Source organism: Lissotriton vulgaris, chromosome 3_2 (genome assembly GCF_964263255.1).
Source record: "Lissotriton vulgaris chromosome 3_2, aLisVul1.2, whole genome shotgun sequence".
Lineage (NCBI taxonomy): Eukaryota > Metazoa > Chordata > Amphibia > Caudata > Salamandridae > Lissotriton > Lissotriton vulgaris.
This window is the reverse complement of record NC_141690.1, coordinates 278760134-278777038: the sequence shown is the minus strand read 5'-3', so window position 1 is coordinate 278777038 and position 16905 is coordinate 278760134. Positions and strand designations below refer to the sequence as shown.

The window sequence follows — 16905 nt, the reverse complement described above, 5'->3', positions numbered from 1 at the left end:
ATTTTAAATGTAGTATTCCTGAAATGAAAAGTTGAATGTTCTGTTTTTGTACAGCTTTAAAATGAGGGGAATACATTTGAGTTTACAGAAATCAAGGAAGGAGATGCATTGAGCTCTTTGAGTATACAAATGTATTCCCCTCATTTTCGCACTGTAATTTAAAATGCATTATATATATCGAGTGTATGTTGATCCTTGTAATTTTTCATAAAAATGGAAATTAATTACTTTTGAAAACACGTTTACCTATATACGTTTCGTTCATTGATGTTTAAAGAAACATTTCAAGTTTAGTGATTTGAATGAGATTTCTATGGTAATTTTTGGATTAGTGTCAGTTACCAGTGGTGCTAGAAGATTAAAATTAATATCTGATGTAAGGTGTAATTTGTAATACATTGACTCCACACCAAGCCAAGTTATTTCACAGCAGCGTGCAACTGCAAGCACCTTTTCTTTTGATGCACCTCTCAATGGGCTACAAAAAATTCAGTGCCTTAAACAGAAAAGAGCAGCAGTTTGCTCAATAGACGCGTGCACATTATTGTCGTTGTTATAATCCAGTTTTCTCAATTCTGGATTACAATTGAATATAAACAGCAATCTTATCTATAAAATGTAGAATGTATTTGTTTCTGTCATAGTTGTGAAAATAAATGCAGCCCAATAACAGGTTATTTAGAACAACTGTACTAATAAATGCGTATTCACAAGTATATTACTACAGTGCTCAGGCCAAAATTAATTTTATGGTAAAACCTTCATGATAAAAGCATTTCATGCCTCATCACAGATTGCTTGTAACATTTACTTTGCACAGGGAAACAACGCTCCTATAGTCAATACATCTCTTCAGTTTTCTTTTACCTACTTCAGAAATGTACCCCTTGCGTCCTGGTTTTGGTAAGATAAGCAGGGCTTTAAGTGGGCCAGTTCTCACCGGGGCCTCGAAACGGGTCTCTATCGGGCTCTGTTTTGTGCCCTGGCACAGGTGGTTCGTTTTTTTCCAGACTGCAGTGACAGCAGGCACACCGATGTGTGCTGTTCACACAACTCACTGGTCACTAGTGGAGAAGTTACAGCATGACATCATGCCAGGTGAGCACATGGATGTACGCTGCTCACACTACTCACTTCTCACTAGTGGAGAAGTTACGGCATGACGTCCTGCCATGTGAGCGTTGTAGGGGAAGGGGGGTCGTGGAGTCCTGGGAAGGGGGTCGCAGATTCCCCAGCTTCACTTGTCCCTGCAAAAAGACTGCCCTCCTACCCTGGGAAGGCTAATTTAGATCATTATCAGCTGCTTTGCACGGTTCCAGAGGCGGTACCCAGAGCTAGGTGAAGTCTTTGCAGTCCCTTTTACTTCAGAGCAGGAGGCAGGCTCTACTTCAAGCCCTTGGAGATACTCAGCAACAAGTAAAGAAAGTTTAGTCCAGTACTTTCACTGCCTAAGGCAGAAGCAGCAACTGCAGGCCAACCCAACAAAGCAACAACACAGCAAAGGGGCAGTACTCCTCTTGACAGTTCTTCCAGCTCTTCTTCTTGGCAGGTTCCTGGATTCCAGCGAGTTCTAAAGTTCTGGGGTATGGGCCCCAATATTTATACTCCGTTTCTCTTTGTACTTTTGAGCAAAGAATGTCTGTGCCAAACCCAAATCAGTTCCATCCTCTTTGGTCCAGCTTCCTGGCAGGAGGTGGTGACAGTATTGTCCAAGGCAGACCAGGCCCATTCAGGTGCCAGGAAATATCCTCCTACTACTATAAATACAGCGCAGGTCTATTTAGCACAGCCCTGACTCATCCAGGAAAGGCTGGACACACCTTGACCCCCCCAGTGGCTCTCTGATGAAAATGCATATCCCCAGCCCCTGTCACTCCAAAGCCAGACAGTCAATCCAGAAACCCAGCAGAGAGACACAGGATGGCTAAGCAACAAAATACCTAATTTCTAAAAGTGGTATTTCCAAACACAGAACATACAAATCATCTTTACTAAAAGATTAAGTTTTATATTCTGAGTTCAGGCATACTAAACATATTTCTCTATCTTGTCCCAATGGGAAGATATGCTTGTAAGATATTATAAGTAAACTCCCATTCTATCCTGTGGGACAAATAGTCTTTCCATAGTGAAACATGAAACACACTGTAATTCACTGCCAGGACATGTCACTCACCAGTACATGTCCTACCTTTAATATACATGGCACGCTGCCCACAGGGGTACTACCTTGGGCCTACCTTAGGGGTGACTTACATGTAAGAAAAGTGAAGAACAGGGCCTGGCAAGTGGTTGCACTTGCCAGATCAACATGGCAGTTACAAACTGCATGCACACACTGCAGTAGCAGGTCTGGAAACCCTTTTCAGGGCTTCCTTAATGATTGGCACAATCAGGGCTTCAGGCCCACCAGCAGCATTTGATTTACAGACCTTGGCACCCTCAGTGCACTTTACTAGGGACCTACTAGTAAGTCAAACATGCCAATCATGGAAACACCATTCCATAATACAATTTACAATAGGAGCACTTGCACTTTAACACTGAACAGCATTGAGCAAGAGCGCAGCGACACTAAACCAGAAAAAAAGTCAAAACTTGGACGTCAGAAAGGAAAAAAACAGGGGAAACATGCCAAAAGATGCCGGGTTTAATAAGCGCATTTATGGTTGTCGATAGTTGTTGATGAGGAGTACCAGTTTCTTGAAACTTTTGTCAGAAGGGGGTCCTTACGCCTAAAAAGGTTTGACAAGGGGGTCCCAGCATCAAAAAGTTTGAAGACCTCTGCCCTACCTCCACGGCGAACAACTTGGTAGTGAAAAACCTGGGGTTCAAATTTGACAACCAGCTGTTATTCCGTGCCCAATTTAACCAGTAGTAGGCACCGGTTTTGCTCTGTTGCATCTCTGTGGAAATTTGTATTCCTTTTGTCTAGAGCTGCCAGACGACAGGTGGTTCAAGCCCTGATCATATCCCGGCTGGATTACGGGAATAGCCTCTATCTGGGCATGCCTAGGTATTTTCTGGACAGGCTCCAGCTTGTCCAGAATGCAGTAGCCCATTCCTTCTTTGAGCTCCCTCAGAATGTGCATATGTCCCACCGTCTGAGGAGTCTCCACTGGCTCCCAGTAAGTAAGAGTTATCTTTAAGACTTGGCTTGGTACCCAGAAAGCCCTGTATGGGTCAGGACCAAACGCAAGATTTCATTTTATGCCCCAAGAAGAAATTTCCGTTCCTCCAACCTGCTGCTAGCAAACGTCCCCTGTATGAAAAAGTCTAGGACAGGGGGTAAGTCTCTCTCCTGCCTTGGACCTTCCCTCTAGAACAAACTGCTCCTCTATTTGAGAAACATTGAATCTACCCCTCTGTTCAGGAAAAAACTGAAAACTTGGCTCTATTCATGCCCCCACATAGACACTTGGACCGGTTTATCCACAATTTAAGGGCATTATGTGGGTGATCTGTCTAAGTTAAAGCTCCTGTTTACTCACGAGTAAATGTTAGTTTTTACTCAAGTTTCCAGATGTCCAGTGCCATTGGAATCCACACACCTGAGTGCCTGAAGGGTGGTGTCACTGGGTCCGCAGCTTTCTCTGGAGTTGTAGGTGTGTCAAGGAATGTGCACGATGTCACAAGCTTTTCCTTTCTTAAAGAATATTGTCATCTGACCTTACAACGAGAATCTGTAGCATGTGCTAAATGTGAGGGGGTATGTAAGACTAAAATAGGAATGGTCGTAAATTAATAATACTATGGGCTGCAGTGGGGACTGTAGAGGCTTGCACGTTGCTCTTTGTTGTGATTATGAGTAAGAAGGATTCTATGATCCGCTTCTTGCGTGGTGTCAGACACACAGACACCTACATTTCCTCCTTTGTTGTACTTTTGATGTTGTGTAGTACAGAACACCGTATGAAAGAGTCCCCATTTCTGGAGTGTGATTTGGAGATTAAACGCTGTGTGTGAGGTGATGCCTGTACACTGGTCGCAAAGAGTTAAAATTCATGATTTTAATATTGTATAGAAGGGGGAAGATATCGAAGAGTGCTGTTTGGTGAACGAGTAAAACCACGATGCTGTCCTAGCTGCTCTATTTAATCCGATCATTCTTTCCTACAGAATTATACAAACGCCATTCTTGCTTTTAAACACATCCTTCAGGAGGATAGCACTCACATGGATGCTGCTGTAGAGCTGAAGAATTGTGAACGTCTTATACATATGGTAAGTTTGGAGGTGGCCATGCGATGCATGGGAGTAACTAAGACCATGCATCCTTTGGGTTGTTATGTTTGGAGGCGGCCATGCGATGCATGGGAGCAACTAAGACCATGCATCCTTTGGGTTATGTTTGGAGGCGGCCATGCGATGCATGGGAGCAACTAAGACCATGCATCCTTTGGGTTATGTTTGGAGGCGGCCATGCGATGCATGGGAGCAACTAAGACCATGCGTCCTTTGGGTTGTTATGTTTGGAGGCAGTAGCTGAAGATGGAGAAGTGGGCGGATGGAGGCAGGTCCAAGATCATGGATGCTGGCACTCCTCGTTGGTCTGAAAACTAAACTGCTGAGCTAATCTGCGTTCGTGGGCAGTTTTTTCGGTTTTGTATTTTTACTGTGATATTTTTTGTGCCACCCGACCAAAGTGTGTCCGAAACACAGAAAAACTTGCCACAGTGATTAACATGATTAGTTATGAGACTTCCTTCTTGTTCAGAAAAGTAAAACGATAAAGCTGTGGCATCGACACAATCTCTGTTGAACCCTGCAGCAAGAATATTTGCAGCCAATCAAAGTCCAGATAGGGAAATGACGGTGCCAGGCCAGATTAGCAGAGGGATTGCCCAAACGAAGATTATATGCAACTAGAGGAGGTTTTTGACATGTGAAAGGCAATATACAGAAAATATAATTGGAGCCTACAGCAGAGTTTGAAGCATGTGTGGCTCTAGTTACACATGCTTAGCACGCACCTGCAGTCTAGTGTTGGGATCAGAGGTTTGCAAGTTGTTTTTGTTTGAAGAAGTCTCAAGTCCCAAGATGTGGTGTGACTCCTCCTCTTGGTGTACATTGCATATGAGTACAGACTCCGATTGTATTTTTCCTTTCCATCTCACCAAGTCTGAATCATTCAAGCTCTGTTTTTTGTCTACTCAAGAATGCTTGGTTGCTGATAGAACTGACTTTAGGAAGTGACCTTGCTGCCACTAGAGAGATACTCCGGAAGACCAAGAGGTAGGTAATCTGTGCCTGTTCCCCAACCACAGTAATGCCATCTCTCCCTTGTGCATCGCCTTCTGATCCAAGAAGACTCATTGGTACAGAAGCAAATGACACTGGGTGCACAGGATGATGCATCGGCAGAACACTTCAGACACCCAAGACCTCTTCAGCTGAGATCCCCCTCAGCGCCGAAGATTAGGAAGAGGCTGGCCAGTCTGGTCGACTGGTCACATAACTGGCACCCAGTCTGGGGTATTTGGCGTCCACTGGCGAGCAGGAGATGGAGGATGTCGAACCGGCACCGAAGACCACACCCAGGGCCATGCCCCCTGAGGCTCATATTAACAAGCCGGGCCTCCAACAAAAGGTCCCATTCCAAGGTAGAGCACCACTTCTGAGAGAGCCTGGCATTAAGCATGGATGCTTAGAAAAGGCAAGTCATGAGCCTCCACTACCTTCAGGCTTTAGTCTGGACTGGCAAAAGGCTTGGGAGTCTGGTGAGGTGCAGCTTTATTCCAGTGGCAGGTGAGCACAGTACCCACCAGAAAGCCTGGGGGAGGTACAATAGAGTTCTCTGGGTGCAACAAAGTTGGGGTGTCGTGGGGGGGTTCAAAGATGGCCTCAGCATGTGAGCTGCTACCTCAAAACAGTGATTTACTCTCCACGACCATCACTCTTCACCTGTCGTGGGAAGGATACACAACTTACCCTCTCTCTGCTCTGGGAAGAAATCACACCAGATAATTAGGTACTAGACCTAGTGCAACACAGCTGCTGTCTCCTACTACACACAGCCTCTTTCGACAGCCCACCCTTCATATGTACACACTCAGCAACAAGGACCTCTTCCTCCTCCAGGTAGAAGTGCATGCCCTCCTACAAAAAGGCGCTAAAGAGAGGGTAAACTCTACCAAGTCTCATCTTCTTCAAAACTCACGACTCAACTGACTTCTGCGAACAAAAACAATGGGCAAACATCAGAGCCCAATTCTAGATGGCAGGAGTGTGCTAAGCATGTAAATCTACAGCAGTACACGCTACTAACAGAAGCTTGCAGAGTTGGAGTATTGTCCTTATCTAATGCATGATAGAGTAGTGGGGATGAATGGTTTCTTCCACAAAATTAGGTTTATATTCAGCATCGTACGTAGAGCACCAATAAAACTAAGTCAATTGGCAGTGGGCCTAGCTCGCCTCTGATGCCAGTAAATGGTATGGCTTGCAAGCAGTTATCATGTGAACATGGCAGTACCTTTTGTGAGGAGACACATGGTAAGTGCCGGATACTAGGATGTGTGCAGCACTACTATATGGATGGGGCACCACCACCTAGGTAACGCATTCAGATATTAAGCTGCAAGTATTAGGTTTGCCAGTGTTTGCCGTAGCCCAGTCATGATGTATGTCGATTTGTGGACAGTTCAGCAAAGTGTGTTCAACATTTCTACTTACAGCGTATAATATGCCTTCATGCACGGGGTATATCAGGCTTCGTCCCTATGAATTTTAATGCTTCTGTAGCCTTGTTGATGCCTTTTGTATCAGTCTAGAAATCTAAATCTTTAGGAAAGTTCCTGTGTTTACTTTTTGATAATTGAGAGTGTGAGCAGTTGGTACAGATGCTCTTGGGAGCTTCTAGAGATGTTATAAGGAATACCTTTAATTCACACTGTACTATTGTATCTCAAATGTGTGACAAGGAGGAACAGCCTGTTCTTGTAAGAAACCATATTTCCCATTAACTGAGTGATTACATTTTTCTAGATATTGTAAAGTTTTATTACAAACTAGTAATAGTATTTTTGACAATGTGTTGGTTTCTCTCTAGTTTTCTCCAACAAGTGATTAGGTCAATATTTAAAGTTGTAGGATGAAGAAAAGACAGTGCAAGATTTGGACTATGAATTAGTGAGTAACGGAAGCACCTTGGTGTTGCCAGATAGACCTTGATACTGTAAAGACATTAGTGCAAAGAGATTAGTAACTGTGATGATGGAGAAGCAGAAGAGTGGGATGCAGGTTCTTTGGGAGCTGTGGACCATAGGGTATCCCTTGTATTTATTTTCTATCAAACTACTAAACTTGCTATCTTGCGGCAACCATTTCGTCCTTCAGGGACCTGAAGACCCATTTTGTACACCATATTTAAAATGAATGTAAGCCTAATGAAAAGCAGTAAGTCTTGGGTGATTCTCTGCTGAGATCCTTCCTCTCTGCGATTTGTAAACATCAACATGACTTCAGTTCTTACGGAAGCGCAGGTTATGTTGGATGCCTCTTGTAAGCAATGTACACTGTTCACCTTCAGTGCTATGAAGAGCCAAATCTTACTGTTTCATAAATCCTACACTGTTAGCGCCCTTTCGAGTAAAGCACAAAGCGCACTAAGTACCTGCTTCCTTCTTGCTCATATTCATGAATGTGATTAGTAGTTTCTCTATTTGGAAAAAGTAAAAGTGGGAATCAATGCAAAACTGTTTGTGTTGAATTCTCAATTTTCATACTATGCTCTCTAACGCCTTATCCCTCTCTCCATTTTGCAGGCCAGGGTGAATAGTGGAAACAAAATTAAAATGCCGGATTTAGTGCCACAAGATTTTCGTCTGCCTTCATCTGGTATGTGAGAACTTCTTGCACGATTCTGTGGATGATCAATTAAAAATTGGTTTGGATTTTGTAATTGTAAAAAACAACCTAAATATCACACAGTACTTGCTTGCTATAACCGATGACGCAATGTGTGACTTTAGCAAATGTGCTATTTTGCCTGTGTATTTCTCCAAGATTTGTAGAACAAAGACATTCTTCTCCAGGAAAGTCAGATTTTGTAACATGTGTCTCTGCTAATCTGCGAGGGGACTGCTGCTTACATATTTGTAGTTTATTTTCCTTTTTTGTGTTCTGCAGTGGAACAAAAAGAATACACAAAGATGGAGACCGCTCTAGGAGTTCTTAGTCTAAACGGTTCTCGTTCAAGCTCTCTAGGACGAGATGGGGCTGTGTTTATAACTACCTCTAGCCAGAAGCCAATGGGTCCGGCCGCAGCACTGAATCCACCGAAGAACACCAGCGAGCCAGCACGCGCTGCCCCACAGTCAAAACCTGCGTTTACACCTAGGTGAGGAAAGTGCTTCTGCCACGAGGGCTGTGATGCTGAGTGAAGAGGGTTTGAGACCTTTACATATCTCAAGGGTTGTAAAAAGAAGCTTGTGCAGATATATGGCACAACGTGCTTAAATATTCCAGAGATGTGGAGCAGGTTGCCAGAGTGTTCATTTTACTTTTTTGTATTTCTACATTTGTTTATAATTTATATAACAATATTGTGAAATGTACATAAAGCAGTGTTCATATTTTAATTGCTACATCACAACATTTAAAAGTAAAAAAAGGAATAGGAAAACCCTCTCAGTAATAGAAATCCCCACCATATAATCTAAGTTTTGACAAACATAAGGTAATGCTATTGGACTAGTGACAGCCATCTGTTAATAAGGTGAAGTCTTTCATTGAAAAAGGCGGACATCAGAATAACTGTGCGCAGGTTTCCACTCCCTCCTTCAGCAGTTGCCACCTGCTAAAGCAGACTGCAACATAGTACGAAGAGCCTTCGGTCTCTCAAAGGGGAACAGTCCCAAATGGGATCTTCCTACTTTCTCTCTCTGTGGGAGTAGTGTACAGAATCTTGTAAGAAATGGATATGTTTCTTGTACTTAAGTGAGGCTAACTTGGCCACGTATTGTGTACTTTAAATAACCGCTTAATGTTCAGTCACTCTCATTCCTAAGGTCTGGTCCATAGTTGGTACCTCCACCTCTCACCGTCTTCATCTTGTGCTTGTATTATGGATTGAGTGCTTCTTGTTTTGTAGCAGCATCTGATAACACCTGCTCAGTGTGCGCTTCTTACTCATTGCATTAGCCCTGTTTGAACTCAAGTTGAAAAAAAGTAAATTTAATGTCCTGTTTTTGGTCTCAGATGTCTTTTTAAATCTTTGCAGCCAGCTGTACCCCATCTGGGTTGGTAATGTCACCCCTAGGATTACAGGGGAAATCATCCTGTCTCATTTCCAGCGGTAAGGCCTTTGATACCACTTAAATGCTCTCGCTGTTTTGGTTTGTGAGTGAATGTGGCATATCGATTGTATGTCTTTTGTGCACTGGTTGTTGCCTGGCTGGTTGGCTGTTGACTGTCTCCCCCTCTCTAGCAACAACTGAGTGTAGAAGCTGAAATAGAAATAGTAAGGAATAATACAAATAACACAAGTGTCTCTCAGCACAACTGTTAGCAAGATTTATTGGGAACAACCAATAATGCGTACGCTCAGCACGGAGGCAGACAATAAGTACTGAATGCCCAAAGATGTGACATTGGTGACAGCTTTTATAGGCCAAAACCACAAAAGATGTGGCATCACATACATAGCACAAATACAAGCCCACATCCAACAACCACCCCCAACCCACTCTGCAAAGAAACTGGAACAAAATCACCATCGACCAGATCTCCTCATCGCTTCTTCAAAAGCCCCCCGCCCACTCCTCAAACCCACACCAAGCAGCCACCAACCTCACCCAATGGTTATCCAACAGCGCCGACATCCTAGCACCACTGAAAAAACGACAAATCAAACTAGGCAGCAAGAAGGCCTCCTGGTTCAACGATGATCTTAAGAAATCCAAGAAACTTTGTCGCTCTCTCGAAGGCCTGGAAAAAAGACTCAACCACCAGCACCAAGGACGCTCTAAAACGCCACCCGCATACACCACCAACTGATCCGAAATGCCAAGAAAGCAGCCTTCAAGGACCGTCTAGATAACAACGCCCACAACAGCAAGGAATTATTCAACATCGTCAAGGAATTTACCAACCCTTCAGCCAACTCCAACGACATCACCCCCTCTCAAGCCCTCTGCGACTCCCTAGCCTCATTCTTCCACAACAAAATTGCAGACATCCACAACAGCTTCGACAACCAACCCGGAGACCAACCCACCAAATCCCCTGCAGGACCCCCCACCCCCCCCCTGAACATCCTCAATGACTGGAAGCCAATCTCCACTGAGGACACCATCCGTCTGATGAACTCTATCCACTCAGGATCCCCCACAGACCCTTGCCCTCACCACATCTTTAACAAAGCAGACTCCATTATTGCACCGCACCTCCGAGACGTCATCAACTGCTCCCTCAACTCCGCAACCTTCCCGGAAAGCTGGAAACATGCCGAACTCAGCGCCCTCCTGAAGAAACCCACAGCTGACCCCACCGAACTCAAAAACTATCGCCCTATCTCACTCCTTCCATTCCCGGCCAAAGTCATCGAGAAAGCCGTCAACAACCAGCTCGCCGCATTCCTCGAAACCAACAAATCCCTCGACTCCTCACAGTCCGGCTTCCGAGCCAAGCACAGCACCGAAACCGCCCTCATCGCAGCAACAGACGACATTCGAACTCTACTGGACAATGGAGACAGTCGCCCTCATCCTCCTCGACCTCTCCGCAGCCTTCGACACTGTCTGCCATAGCACCCTTCTACAGCGCCTCAAACATCGGAATCCAAGGAAAAGCACTGGAATGGATCACCTCCTTCCTCTCCGGAAGAACCCAGAGAGTCCGCCTTCCACCATTCAAGTCAGAGGCCACTGAAGTCATCTGCGGCGTACCTCAAGGGTCCTCACTCAGTCCCACCCTCTTCAACGTTTACATAAGCCCCCTCGCGGCCATCGCACGCTAACATAACCTCAACATAATCTCCTACGCCGATGACACTCAACTGATCCTATCACTCACCAGAGACCCTAACACGGCCAAAACCAACCTACACGAAGGAATGAAAGAAGTAGCCGAATGGATGAAGCACAGCCGTCTGAAACTGAACTCAGACAAAACAGAAGTCCTCATCTTAGGTACCTCCCCCTCCGCCTGGGACGACTCTTGGTGGCCAGAGGCCCTTGGAAAAGCACCCATCCCGACGGACCACGCACGGAACCTGGGCGTCATCCTGGATTCCTCACTCTCGATGATCAGACAAGTCAACGCCGTCTCTTCATCTTGCTTCAACATTCTTCGCATGCTCAAAAAAACATTTCGCTGGATCCCTACCGAAACTAGAAAAACAGTCACCCACGCTCTGGTCACGAGCCGACTGGACTATGGAAACACCCTCTACGCCGGCACCACCGCAAAACTCCAGAAAAAACTACAACGCATCCAGAACGCCTCAGCCAGGCTCATATTAGACATCCCGCGTAAAGAACACATCTCTGATCACCTGAAAAACCTCCACTGGCTCCCCGTCAATAAGAGGATCACTTTCCGGCTCCTAACCCACGCACACAATGCACTCTACGAAATCGGACCCGAATGCCTCAACACACGACTATCCTTCTACACCCCCTCCCGCCAGCTACGATCCTCCAACCAAGCCCTTGCCACTGTACCTCGCATCAACAAAACCACCATGGGAGGTAGATCCTTCTCCTACCTAGCAGCTAAAACTTGGAACTCACTTCCCACTCACCTTCGCCTTACTCAGAACCACCTAGCATTCAGAAAGCAACTCAAAACGTGGATATTCGACAAGTAACTCCCCACCCTTCTACAAGCGCCTTGAGACCCTCTGGGTATGTAGCGCGCTATATAAATCTTTTGACTTGACTTGACTTGAGGGTCTAAACAATTGTATACCATGTAAGGTCAACACCATACTGTTGCTGACCACGTGACCCAAGTGGGCAGCTTCTGGGACTTTCCACTGTGATACAAGCCTGGTGCTTTTCCGGTTAATAAGTGCAACATAATAGAAAGGACCAGACATATTGCAAAATGGGCTATTCTAAAATGTCTGGGTCTGTGTGAGCATCGTCCCTGTCATGTATTATTCTTGATCAAACCTTGGGTTACAAAAGCTGTGTCTCTGAAGCAAATGGAAAAGTCCAAGCATTTGTGCACAGCTTTTTATGTCAACTTAGCAGGGCCTATAAGCTTACAGCATTTGGTATCATACAAGAAAGATGGCTTCTACAAGAGCGCAGTATGTTCTCCACTACAAGGGAGCCTCCCCCCCTCCCCCCCCCTTCTGTCCTTCCAGATAGGTGAAGAGTAATTCCTCTTAAACTCTCATTGGTTTGATCAGTTACTTTTCAACAGTTTTGGTTAGTGCTTCTTTTTTATCCAGTACTGCATTTGTACTGTTCACAGATAGTTGATAACACCAAATATCTCCATATAAGAATGGGATCCTTTCAGTTACCTACTCAGGGTGAAGAAATTAATTGTTCACAAGTTCATTGTTTTATGTAGCATAGAATGAACTCCACCCTGCAGAGTTTCAGAGCGCAGTGCATAAGTGAGGGCAAACTCCACCCTGCAGAGTTTGAGAGTGCTGTGCATAAGTAAGTTGTGAGAAGACCATCTATTAATCAACTTAGTGTTCTCTGGAAACATAACAAAGCAAATAGCATCAGCAGTACAGTGTTTCAGTGATTTACAGATGCTTTCTGGTGTATGTGGTGTTTAATCATGCACTAAAGTTGTTACAGTTCAGTGTTTGAGAATTTCAAAGCATTGCTGTTGAAAAGTAGATAAAATACTGGTAGATGTAACTAAGTAAAGAATATTTAGTAATTTGAGATGTCAAAAATTAGTGTGCAGTGGCAATCAAATGTGTCAACATAAGGGGCACAGGCCAGGAATGATTCAGGATGCATAAGTGAGCGGGGAGATGTACAATGGCCCGCCAGTACTCTTCGCATCTAAACAGTATCACAGCCGTAAATATGTACAAAGAAGAACATTGCAATTTGCAAGAGACACCATTGGTCACAATTAAGTGCTTATGAGCAATATAAGTCTGAATTGCATGCTAACAAAGTAGAAGTACAGAAAAATGCAGGAATACATTTTCTGGCAGGCTGGTTTGACTGGAGGAACCATAATCCAGACAACATTATCAGAGCGCAAAATACTGACTTCAGATCCTGGAAGAAGAGAAAGTATTTCAGCTTCTTAAGTTATTGAAGGTGAAATGTGGCATACGTTGCCTTGGCTTGGGTATGGATTTAAAGATTGAAATTAAAGTTGAGAAATTATCCCATAGATTTAGCAAAGGTAGCCAGCTGTGGTGTGATTTCTTCCAATTTTAGGGATTATAGCTAGAGGTCTGTGGTGGGATAGGGTTGAAGGCTTTGAGAAGTAAAAATTCAGTATTTATCACATTACATTTGAGATCAATTTTAACTGTTTTGACGCAGGGATTCTGTGCTCTGACAGAACTGTGCATAGAGGCTTGGAACCTCAGTGAATTAGGGTGTGCAAAAACTCACCTTAGTACCCAAAAGTCCCCTACCAGACTAGCAATCAGTGTCTCATTGGTCATCATAAACTCCCAATGCTTAGACAAACTAGAACATGAACTTAGTACACCTCAGGTAACGTAGAACACATGAACACTCTTTCGTTATACACTCATTTCAATCCAGAACAAGGAGTAAAAGAAGACACGTGCAAATTTGAAATGTTTATTCACTAATGCAGTGTTCTCAAACGCAGCATCTTCTAATACAAGCAAACATATTATAAGAAACAAAGTATTCAGCATAGTCACTAGTCCATAGAACACAAATGGTGAAAGCATGGTATTATGCTAAAATGAATAGGGTTCAACAAAACCTAATTCTCACCCTTCCTAGCTAGTATAGTATATTATATCTAAGAAGGTCTCTTTGGGTTTTAGCAGAGCGGCCCCATACCTCAAGATCCTAGTGGTTAGGGATCAATTCATCTTCCACCAGCTCTTCTGCATGCAAAGCACCATCAAGTGTGTTTGTATGCTCTTGTGCAAGGCAATATAAAACGCGCCTAAAGCCAGAACTTGGCTGCAGCTGCATGTATGTTATGTCTGGGGACGTGCGAAGATCAGTGCTCATAACAACTACTGTGTTGAGATATCTTGAAGGTTTCAGCACTCACTGTACAGACACAGCTCGCCAAGCAAGGCTGATATCAGTGTAACATATTATTCTCGTATGAATCAAAAACATTCTACTAGGCTCAAAGCTAAAGCAACAACTATGTGTCGTGTGCAAAAGCAGCAGAGGGGTAAAATGGCGTTTAAACTCCTAAAAAGCTCATGCTAACTTAACACCGCATACAGGCTATATATATCTATATGACAGTATGATAGATTCAGAGTAATCTATTTTGAAGTACTCCTGACTGTTGTCTGCATACTGGTGGAACGGAACAGATATTATACATAAAAGTGAGAATTTACCTTGGGATGGATCCCTCTGGCATCGCAAGAGATCGGGGTGAGAACTGAATGGGCATTGCCAATATTTATTAGTGTTCTGTAAGATAGGAGTTAGAACCACTGTAACTGTAAGACTGCATTGGAAATAAATGTTGGTGAATGGAATTAGATTACCACAACAAAAGGATGCTGAAAGAACAGCGTTGCAGACCTAAGGGAGGCACCTTCTTTTGAAACTTGGCTTCAGCCACAGGGGATTGAAGAATGCTTAACCAGGGGCCATCTGTATTCCCAGGTTCTCTTCAGTGGTTCATTTCCCTCAATCTAAATGCTGTGCTTTCCATTCCTCCCGGTGAGGTGTGACCACAAAAGGATCCCTGCACAGTCTGTATTCGATACTTTTATAAACAACTTGGGTGTTAAGGTTGCAAGACGGGCAAATCTTTCGTATCCAGAACTTTGGAAGTGCAGGAAAAACATTTCTGGGCACACTACGCCATGACTTAGGCCAGGAGATCCCAACCTTTTCTTTGCCCCACACCCTTAGGAAGTGTTTGATTAAGGATTGCACCCCCTAGAAGAGTCTAGCCAGATTCCTATTATGCATACAGTGCATAACTTTCTCTTTTCGTCGCACCCCTTGAAATGCAGTCTCCCACCCTCTGGGGATGCAGGCACCCCAGGTTGGGAACTCCTGGTTTAGGCAAAGAACTTCTCATTAAGACCTGGGACTTTCAAATGAAGAGTAGGGACAGGAGAAGACACACCTAGCTTAGAATCTCTATATTCAAATCCTAAGTACAGGCTATGGTTAAAAACTCCATACTGCTTATTCTGGGGGCTTGGCATATAAATTGCTACAAATAACAAGCATTGGCATAGCCAATAGGTCTCTCTTTTGGGACCTTATAAGTATTTAGTAATGCAGCATAATATCCTTAGTGCAACAACATCAAGTGTTGCATGGCTAAATACTTATAAGGTCCCAAAGGCGAGGCCTATTGGCTATGCCAATCCTTGTTTTAAGTGTTTTTCTTTTACAAAGTATGTACTGGGAACCATTATTTTAGCTCATTCTCTTGGAGGTAATATCTGTGGGCAAGTGTGCTGTGTTTTGCCTATTCTGGCCAGTGAGTCCTCTGTAACCTATGGAGGCCCACACATCTTAGAGAAGGGAGAGGTAGGTTGGCAGGGGTTCAATGGAGAACAATCAAACATGCAGAGAGGAGGAACAGGAGATGGATAGAAGGATGAAAATTGAGTGGAAACATTACAATTAGGATTTACAAAAGACACAGAGTAGGCGGAAGCGATGGGTAAGGAAAGCAGGCTGTTTGAGTGAGGTCTGGCATGGGATGAGGGGTCTGCTAGAAGAAGAGGCAGATAAAAGGAAGGATTACTTATTAGAAAAAAGCTGAGACGAAAAGAAGCCGGTTGCATTTCAAGAGAGCGGGCAGAGGCACCCGAGGCGGGGATTGAAGGCATCCCAAATGTGCAAACAAGGAGGGTCTGAGAGACGTCTTGAGGGGCCGGAGGATGCAGCTCAGCCCCAAATTCGGATATTTTCATTGATTTAACCATCGAGGTCTCAAAACAAAGAACAAGCAAAATAAATATTCTGGACGTCAAGCCGTTCCAGTGCCAATCAATAAATAACAGGGGAGGCGTAGAGCGAGGCTGGAGGCTCGATGCCTAGTTTCTGGGGGCCGGTGGAGGAGGGGCTGGCCAGTCCCAGAGGCTGTAGTTCCGCTTGATGGAATCGAATGCGCCCTGAGCTCGTGTCGATCCAGCGTACTCCTTCGCCCCACTGTTAGAAAAGCAGACGTGAAATATGAGAAGGACAATTTAATTGTTTAATTTACGTGAATTCTGGGGAAACAGAGGTTAACTCTAGAAGCACTGCTGTGCCCTAAGTCATATAGGGCTTTTTTCGGGAATCCAACGTCCACGAGCATTCAAGAATATCAAAGGTACAAGATCAGCTAAAATAATTGTTAAGATTATGTAACTAATTGCAAACGGCCTCCTTGTGCAATGGCATCCCTCAAACGTACATAACAGGGGACAAATGCTACCAGGATATTATTTATTAACACTGAACATATTTGACAGGAAAGACGTTCACACTGCCAAGTTCAGCCATATGTGCTAATGTTCCCATCAGAGTGATATGGGAAATAGAGCTCTTTCTGTGTCAAAGCTGCAACCATCTGGAACTCCCTCCCGGTTGAAATTCGCCTGCTGGAGGATCTTATGCTTTTTCGGAAAGCTATTAAAACATTTCTGTTTTAGTCATCCTTTTTAGCTCTCCTTTTCTGTCTTGGCCTTTGTTATGCTATGTCCTACCTTGTTACGGCGCCAGGACGCTCCTTCGCTGGAGCAGCTGTGCGCACAACAAATACCGTTAACATAACATATAGAAGCCA

General features: G+C 44.2%; 1 protein-coding gene across 4 annotated transcripts in view; it reads left to right on the top strand.

The window, feature by feature from the left end:
• The window catches only part of TTC31 (tetratricopeptide repeat domain 31), a 131852-nt gene that overhangs the window by 98599 nt on the left and 16348 nt on the right, over window positions 1–16905 (top strand). For all 4 annotated transcript variants that reach the window (XM_086964355.1, XM_086964358.1, XM_086964354.1 and 1 more), the window contains exons 12-15: window positions 4120–4224; window positions 7767–7839; window positions 8131–8341; window positions 9224–9298. In XM_086964355.1, the coding sequence (XP_086820481.1) occupies window positions 4120–4224; window positions 7767–7839; window positions 8131–8341; window positions 9224–9298 (464 nt within the window). The remainder of the gene's footprint in view (window positions 1–4119; window positions 4225–7766; window positions 7840–8130; window positions 8342–9223; window positions 9299–16905) is intronic.